Source organism: Rhinoraja longicauda, chromosome 27 (assembly GCF_053455715.1).
Source record: "Rhinoraja longicauda isolate Sanriku21f chromosome 27, sRhiLon1.1, whole genome shotgun sequence".
Classification (NCBI taxonomy): Eukaryota; Metazoa; Chordata; class Chondrichthyes; order Rajiformes; family Arhynchobatidae; genus Rhinoraja; species Rhinoraja longicauda.
This window is the reverse complement of record NC_135979.1, coordinates 23,621,988-23,630,947: the sequence shown is the minus strand read 5'-3', so window position 1 is coordinate 23,630,947 and position 8,960 is coordinate 23,621,988. Positions and strand designations below refer to the sequence as shown.

General features: G+C 49.3%; 1 protein-coding gene across 1 annotated transcript; it reads right to left on the bottom strand.

The window, feature by feature from the left end:
* Window positions 1-6,462: 6,462 nt before the first annotated feature.
* LOC144606765 (C-reactive protein-like) lies at window positions 6,463-8,541 on the bottom strand. The gene is made up of 3 exons (XM_078423113.1): window positions 8,525-8,541; window positions 8,330-8,405; window positions 6,463-7,247 (listed from the first exon to the last, which is right to left on the bottom strand). The coding sequence occupies exons 2-3, from the start codon at window positions 8,391-8,393 to the stop codon at window positions 6,631-6,633; spliced, it is 681 nt and encodes a 226-aa protein (XP_078279239.1). The 5' UTR covers window positions 8,394-8,405; window positions 8,525-8,541; the 3' UTR covers window positions 6,463-6,630.
* Window positions 8,542-8,960: the final 419 nt, after the last annotated feature.

The window sequence follows — 8,960 nt, the reverse complement described above, 5'->3', positions numbered from 1 at the left end:
TGGAGGGTTCCTTCAAAGAGGGAATATGGGTAGAGGTTAAAACTAGGAAAGGTGCAATCAGTCTAATGGAATTGTACTATAGGCTCTCAATAGGCAGCGGGAAATAGAGGAACAGATTTGCAGATTACTGAAAGATGCAAAAGTAACGGGTTTGTCGTGGTGGGCTGTGGCGGTCCATGGTGGTGAGCCACGGATGGTGCAAAACCCTTGACTCGGGGGGTGGGGGTGGGGTCACGGAACTTGAAATGGGGAGGAGTGGCAGTTGGCAGTGGAGTTCCGGAAGGATTTGAACTGGTTGGGGGTTTGGGGAGCTGTGTGGGCTTGAGCAATAAAGAAAACTCCCCTTTACACGAGTCCCACTTCATTGGCTTTGCATGACACTCGTGTCCCACTTTATTTGTGATCCCCCGACGGTCCAAAATAGGTATTTTGGATGGCAATAATGGATGCCGCCACCCCTCGGCCCCAAAACACGGTTGCACTTAAGCTGCTGGTCTTCTGCACCTCCAGCCCCAGGTGTGGTTCCAGCAGGCGGAAGCTCAATTCCACATACGCAGGATTACAGCCGACGACACTCGTTACTTCTTTGTTGTTGGCACATGGTACCGAAGACCTCTGGGGCCTGGAGGCCTTGTGGCGACTACCGCTGCCTGAACGACGCCACCATCGCTAGCCCATTCCCCGCACACAGGATCTCTCCGCCCATCTGGCTGGGGCTAAGTTCTTAGGTCGAAGGTCGACTTAGTCTGGGGTTCCCACCAGATCCCCGTGCGGCTGGAGGATGTGCCCAAAATGGTTTTAATTACCCCCTTCGAGTTGTTTGAGTTTGCTGCGTATGCCCTTCAGCTTTAAGAACGCTGCACAGGCCTTCCAACACTTGATGGACTCCGTGGATCGGGGACTCGATTTCCTTTTCATTTACATGGACGATATCCTTGTGGCTAGTCGCTCTTGGAAAGAACATTGCGCCCACCTGCGTTTGTTGTGACAGCGCATCAGCGAGCTTGGTCTCGTCATCAACCCCCACAAATGCCAGCTCGGCCTCCATGCCATCGACTTTCTGGACCACCGCGTGACTCAACACGGTGCTGTTCCGCTTCCGGACAAGGTCAAGTTCGAGGCCATTCGCCAGTTTCCGCGGCCTTCCTCTGTGTGGGGCCTTCAGGAGTTTGTTGGGATGGCCACGTTCCATCACTGATTTGTGCCGGCGGAGGCAAAGATAATGCGGCTGCTCTTTCAGTTGCTAACTAGTAAGCGGTGGGACGTGCAGTGGAACGACGACGCGGTGGCTGCTTTTGACGGGGTGAAGGAAGCGTTTGCTCGGGCGGTGATGCTGGTGCATCCGTGGGTCAACGCCGCTACAGCCCTAACGGTGGAGGACTCGGACTCCGCGGTCGGCGGCGTTCTGGAACACTCGCTCGACGGTTACTGGCGGCCTCTCGCCTTTTTCAATCACCAGTCGCCGGCGGAACAGATTTACAGAGCGTTCGACCGGGAGCTTCTTGCCTTGCACTTGACAGTGTGACACTTCTGCTATTTCCTGGAGGGCCGGGACTTTACTGCCTTCACTGACCATAAACCCCTCACCTTTGCATTCGCTAAGGTTTCGCATTCCTGGTCCACTTGGCAACAGCTCCAGCTCACAGCAATCTCCGATTTCACGACCGACATCCACAACATTGCAGGCAAATGTAACCTGGTTGCTGACGCCCTGTCCCGCCCTGCTAATGAGGCCATCATCGCCCTGTCCCGCCAGCTAATGAGGCCATCATCGACGTGGCCCCGGGCGTCGATTATTCCACCCTGGCTGTGGCGCAGATGGCGGATGAAGAGATACCAGCCTACCGAACTGCAGATTCTTGTTTGGTGCTGGACGATGTGCCATTGGGCCCTCAGACGTTACTGTCCTGTACGACGTTTCCATGAGCCCATTGTTCCGGCTGCCTGGCGTCGCTGGATTTTTAACGTCATTCATGGGTTAGCCGACCCGTCTATTTCTGTGACGGTCGCGATCGTGGCTGCACCTTTCATGTGGCTTGGGTTGTGGAAGCAGGTTGGTCACTGGGCCGGGGCGTGCATTCCGTGTCAAACATCGAAGGTGCAGCGGCACGTCCGGGCGCCAGTGCATGAGTTTGCAGTATCTCGCCGGCACTTTGACCGTGTTCACCTGGATATCGTGAGGCTGCTGCCTCCATCCCGGGGTGCCTCGCATCTTCTGACGGTGGTGGACCGTTTTACGCGGTTTTACGCAGTGGCTTCATCCTCAGCCAAGCTCACTGTTCCCTGGGAATTTATTCCAGCCGCTGGTGCATCCCGGGATCAGCCGTCATCTATGTTGGTCCGTTTGAGGGAGGAGGTCGGTGCCCTCTCTTCTGTCCCGTCGTCTCGCCATGGAGTGCCTCCTGCCCATGTGCCGTCGGCTCTCATGGACTGTTCGTGTGTTTTTCTGTTCCACAACACACACACGTTGCCTTTGCCGCCCCCATATGATGGTCCCTTTCGTGTGCCGCAGCTTGGGCCTGCTACTTTTGTTTTGGACATGGGTGGTCGACGGGAGACTGAAGCCGGCCCATTTGGACCTTAGCGAGCCAGTGAGGGTGGCTCAGCCTCATCATTGGGGGCATCTGCCGTCCCGATTGCTGCCGAATTTGTCCGTACCAGGCTTGTGCCCTTTGCGTGGGGACGTATGCATGAGGTCTGGCTGCCTCATTCGTCTTCCCGTTCGGTTCCATGCCTCTAGTTCTGGGGGACGGGGTCATGTGGCGGTCCCTAGTGGTGAGCCACGCGTGGTGCAAACCCTCGGCTGGAGGGGGGGGGGGGGGGGGCTGGTCACGGAACTGTGAATGGGGAGGAGTGGCAGTTGGTAGTGGAGTTCCAGGAGGAGTTGAACTGATTAGGGGTTTGGGGAGCTGTATGGGCTTGAGGAATAAAGAAAACTTTGCTTGACGCGTGTCCCACTTCATTGGCTTTGCCTGACAGTCATTTCCTGACAGTCACATCCCCAATAATGACTGGGACTTACTTCGAGTCAGATTCATACAGCAATAAAATAGGCCTTTCAGTCCAAATCATCCATGCCAAACAATGTGACCCAGCTAATCTGGTAACATGTGCCCACTGTTGGCCTAGATCCCACTACATCTTTCCTATCCATGAATCTGTTCACCAGGGCACCTCCCTTGTCGGTGGGTTTGATGATAATGTCGGGGTTGTTGCAGAATGAGCAGTATGTTCACAAGGGGAGAGGTTGAAGTAGGTAGAGGGAGTGGAAAATTTGAGACAGTTGATGTCATGCCGGCAGTTACAAATGAAGTGGTCTAGAGTGGATTTCAAGGCCACTGGACGGTAGTCGTTTAGGCATGAGTTTTTGCATTTCTTCAGCACCGGGATGATGGTGGTCTTCTTGAAGCAGGTGGGTACCTCAGAACAAAGTAGGGGTTGGGGATGTCCACGCAACTACTAAGCACAAGGCCAGTAACTCTCTCTGGGCCAGTTGCTTTTCGTGGGTTTACCCTCAGGAAGGCTGATCTAACCTCTGCACCAGTCACCCTAGGGATGGGCACACTGGAGTCTGAAGGCCCAGGTGTCACTGTCCTGTTGGCCTCTGCACAAAGCGGGCATAAAAAGCATTCAGTTCATCAGGTGGAGTCTATTCCACATGTTGGAGACAAAGAGATCGAGAATGCAGAGTGGTAGCAGAGATAGTTCCAGTGATTTTGAGGGCCAGGGCGGAGTTAATGTTAAAGTGAATGAAATCAACAAGTTTTGCATGGGTGCAAGAGTCAACCCCAATGTAGTCGTTGATGTAGTGGAGTAAGAGTGGGGGATGGTGCCATGCCGTGTTTGAACAAGGACTATTTGACCTAACCCACAAAAAGGCAGGTATAGCTGGGGCCAAGGCAGGTGTCCATGGCTACACCTTCAACATGGAGACAGTGATAGGAGTTGAACAAGAAGTTGAGTGTGAGAATAAATTCCATCAGGTAGACAAGGGTGTTTGTAGATTGAAATTGATTGTGTCTCTGTTCAAGGAAGACCTTCCAGGTGAGGGATGGAGGTATAAAGGGACTGGGCGTCAGTGGTAGAGATGAGGCAAAGGGGGCTTGGAAATGGAAAGTTTGTCAAGAGTTGAAAGGCGTGTGGGCTGTCTCAGATGTAGGTCAGAGGGACTGGACAAGGGGGAATTGGATGGAATCAAGGCATTTGGGAGAAAGTTCTGTGGAGTTGGAGCAGGCAGAGTTAATGGGTCTGCTAGAGCAGTCCTGTTTATGGACATTGGAAAGGAGATAGAAATGCAGGGCTGGTGATCAATAAGATTGATAAGAGGCTGTGCGAAGGAGATGGCCGGGGTAATGAGATCAGAAACAGTCTAGAAGATGATGGCCTAGTCTTCAACTGTGGGGTCCTGGTCAAAGGGGAGGTATGAAGAGGTGTCTGAGAGCTGGTGCCTGGCCTCAGCATGATAGAGACACTCCCTCTTCCAGCACTGCTGGCACCTTGTTCTGTACATCCAACACCCTCTGAGTGAAAAAGTTGCTCCTCTGGTTCCCATTAAATATTCCCTCTCTCACATTTGAAAGCAAGCATGCAGGTGCAGCAGGCAGTGAAGAAAGCGAATGGTATGTTGGCATTCATAGCAAGAGGATTTGAGTTTAGGAGCAGGGAGGTTCTGCTGCGGTTGTACAGGGCCTTGGTGAGACCGCACCTGGAGTGTTGTGTGCAGTTTTGGTCTCCTAACCTGAGGAAAGACATTCTTTCCTTAGAGGGAGTACAGAGAAGGTTCACCAGATTAATCCCTGGGATGGCGGGACTTGCATATGAGGAAAGAGTGGATAGACTGGGCTTGTACTCGCTGGAATTTAGAAGACTGAGGGGGGATCTTATAGAAACATATAAAATTCTTAAGGGGTTGGAGAGGCTAGATGCGGGAAGATTGTTCCCGATGTTGGGGGAGTCCAGAACCAGGGGTCACAGCTTAAGGATAAGGGGGAAGTCTTTTAGGACCGAGATGAGAAAACATTTCTTCACACAGAGAGTGGTGAGTCTGTGGAATTCTCTGCCACAGAAGGTAGTTGAGGCCAGTTCATTGGCTATATTTAAGAGGGAGTTAGATGTGGCCCTTTTTGCTAAAGGGATCAGGGGGTATGGAGAGAAGGCAGGTACAGGCTACTGAGCTGGATGATCAGCCATGATCATATTGAATGGCGGTGCAGGCTCGAAGGGCCGAATGGCCTACTCCTGCACCTATTTTCTATGTTTCTATGTTTCTATCTATGTCCAATAGTTCTTGATTCCCTTACCCTGGGTAAAAGACTCTGTGCATTCACCCTATGTATTCCCCTCATGATTTTATACACCTCTTTTTAATCACCCCTCAGCCTCCTGAGAACCAGGAAATAAATCCGAGTCGTGCAACCTTCCCCTATATCTGAGGCCATCTTCAGATTCAGGGATATTTTCTACCCAGCTGCTGTCAGGCAACTGAACCATTCTATCACCAACTGGAGAGTGGTCCTGACTACCATCTACTTCTTTGTAGAGACTATATTAAAATCAGACTTTTCTGGTCTCCACCTTGCACTGTACAGTGTGGGCAGCTTTGTTGTGAACATGTATAAACATGTATAGTCTTTTCACTTACTGGATAGCACGCGACAATAAAATATCGTACCGGTTGGAGGTGGCAAAGACGCACACACAGTCATTTTATTGCATGAAACCATAGTGAAGTGTACGGTGTTAACTGGACACACACACACACACAGAGTCATTCATAGACAAGATCTTGGTTGTTTTGATGTTCATTTATTAAGCTGATGAAACTGCAATGTTACAGTTCAATCACAATCACTGGAAGCACAGAACACATTGTGAGCTTTCCAAACATTGGTGTAACAAACAATGTTAAATCAAGAGGGTAATACAGAGAGAGACAGTAATAATTCCAATCAGCACAATCTAAATCAAGAGCAGGATCAGCCTCCACCACAGGGACTTCCCCACAGGCCGTGTCTGCCCATCACCACCACCCCCCTGCCCCTGACACTTTCCTGTCTACACAAGGAGATGGCACGGATGTGTGTCAGGGAGATGTGTGTCAGAGAGATGGCACCAAATGCCCTAGACACCGCTCTGTACTGCTGCACCTTTTAACTGGGATGCCCAACTGCTCCCAGTGGGATTGGAGGAAGGGCTTCGGCAGAATGGACGAGGAGGGCGTCAGGTTAAAGAGGGCAGACTTGTCCGTTCTGAGCAGTCCCTGGGCTTCAGTCAGGGGTCAGTGTGTGGGGCAGTGCCCTGGGGTTTACACCCTGCTGATCCCTGTAGACATCCACCATGGTTCCCCACATCCTGTCCCACTCTCAATGTGTGACGGAGAATGGCCGAGACTCTTGTGTATTGAGTTTGAAGCCATTACCCTGTCAGTGAGGGAGATGAGAAACAGGAAGGAGTCAGTGAGTGGTCCCTTACCCTGATATAAACACCCCTTTATTCTGGAATCAACACCTACTACTGATCTGGTTTAGAGAGAAAAGATCGCAATACAAGGTCATTCTTACAGTAGCTAGAGCAGTTTGAGGATATTGTGTTCCCCTCTGCACATTTAAATGCTTTTTGGAGCCAAAACATTTAAAATGTACAATCATTATTGTCTTTAATTTGTACGCTCCCCCCTGATGTAAATGATGTTGATCCCCAGTTAATGATGTTCCCTCCCGCACTGTAACACCCCTGACTGATCAACTCAATCTCATTGGATTTTAGAACAAAATCCCACATATTAACATCAGTCATCTCTCCAACAAAGGATTGTTTGATGTCAAAACCTCCACCAACTGAGTCTTGCTCCTGACCAATTATAAACTGGCCATTTCCTTCCACAATTCTACCCATTCCACCAACCTTCCATAGACTACGTCTCCCATTGACCCAGACTATTATATCACCTGTTTGAGACACCCAGCTCACACATATGTGTCTCAATGAGGCATCCATTTTTGTGAGGGAAAAGCTCGCGACAACATTTCCTAAATACAGGACCAGTTTTTCATTCGACTTTTGCCAAATCAGCAGCTCATTGTTGGAACTGTTTACTGCATAGGAGAACAAACTGTAACCGCGAGTCTCTTCAGAGGCTGCCCTGAGGCAGACAGTAAAGGCAGTCAAATTGGAGAAATCAGCTGCATTCAACCTGACGAAGCTCGTGGCTGTTTCGGTTGGGAATATTGCTGATTTTCCATCCAATTCTGTAAAATGTAAAGTTTGAATGTTAAATCTCTGTTTGAAATTGTAACTTTGCCATCTGAGATAGAGCACAGGATAACAAGAGAGCAGTTTTCTGCAAAACGATGTTTTCTTTAAAGCTGAGATACAGGGTAGAGGTTTTAGAAATACATTCTGCAGAAACTGCTCTTCAGCCTGTTTCTAGTTTACCAGGAAGGCGGCAGTGCTGAAATTGTACTGGTAAATTAGCCGGAACTGGTAGAGCACGTCATGGAGCACATTGGAAGCAGAGATTACTGCATCCCAAGGGTTAACATAGGTTGTAGATCCCTGCATTGAAATGGAGGTTGTTGCTTCTCTCATAAGCGGAAAGTAGGTCAGGAAATGAAAGACAAATCCTGGGAAAGGTCAGAGAGATCAGGTATGGACATCATGGGCTAAATGGCCATTATCCATGCAGTATCCTACAGTGCAGATAACTGCACATCGCAAGCACTATTTGTAAAAACCTCAATGTCTTTTAGCCACAATGTTGTGCGTTAGGTACAAGGAGAGATTGGACTAAATAGGATTGTTTTCACTGGAGCATTGAAGGACAAGTGACAAACTGATAGAAACACAAAATGATGGGGAGCATAGTTAGGGTAGATAGTCTTCATTTGGAAATGACAAATACCAGAGGGCACAGGTTTAAAGTGGGAGGGAGAAATTTTAAATGAAGTGTGAAAAGCATGTGTTTGCTTACAGGTGCGTGGAGCACACTGCCAGGTTGGTATTGGAAGCTGATACAATAGCAGTGTTAAAAAGGCATTTACAGACACATGAGCATAGGGAGGGAGGGATGGGGTTAGTCCAGGGAGATGGGGTTAGTTCAGACCGACATCATGGTCAGCACTGACACGGTGGGTTGAAGGGCCCATTCCTGTGCTGTACTCTGTTCTATCCCTCCACTACCTTCACCAGAACAAGCACCATTTACTGAAGGTACAATTTTCAGACCAGGGAAAGCTTTGAAGACAGTCGAGTGATTCAGTATCTCTGTCATAAGATGCAGTGTGTCTGATGTTTGCCCTCAGGAATTCCTCACCTCAGGACAAGTACTAACCTGCACTGTCCGTTCCTGACAGGTAAATGCCAATCACAAGCACAATTGTAACGAAGGGCTTCATCCTGTCTCCAACCTGTTGAAACAAAGAATCCTCAATTCATTTCATTTCATTTGGTGTCAATCCAATGAAAGTAAGAACCAGCAGCCAGTCCCGTGTGTCAGCAACGCACAAACAGCCCCTCTGGTACTCACTGTGTCCGTCTCCAACAAGCCGGTCTCACCTCAGGTGGGTCCAATACCCTGGGCACAAGCTGCTGCAATTTATATCCTGCTGAACCCAGTCACAGCCAATTGCAGGAAGGAACTGATGGGGTGGAGCAAACTCTGCTGCCATTCAATACTCAAGATCAAGAGATTATCAAGAATATTGTCTTGTCATGCTCTATGTCCCAGATAGAAAAATGACATTTTTACTTGCAGCAGCACTAAGAATATGTAAAAATAGTGCACTGTAAGCAATATAATAATAATAATGTTGCCAGGACATGGGGGCCTCAGCGTTAGGGAATAAATTCCTAGCCTGTCCAACTTCTCCTATACCTGAGGGGTGATCTTATAGAACAGTGTAAGATCATGAGTGGAATAAATAAGGTGAATGTACTATCTTTTACTCAGGGTATATTTGAGG

Coding starts and splice junctions, on each gene's coding strand:
- LOC144606765 (XM_078423113.1), bottom strand. CDS start 8,393: ATGAAGCCCTTCGTTACAATTGTGCTTGTGATTGGCATTTACCTGTCA. Junction 7,248..8,329: donor GTCAGGAACGGACAGTGCAG/GTTAGTACTTGT, acceptor TACATTTTACAG/AATTGGATGGAAAATCAGCA.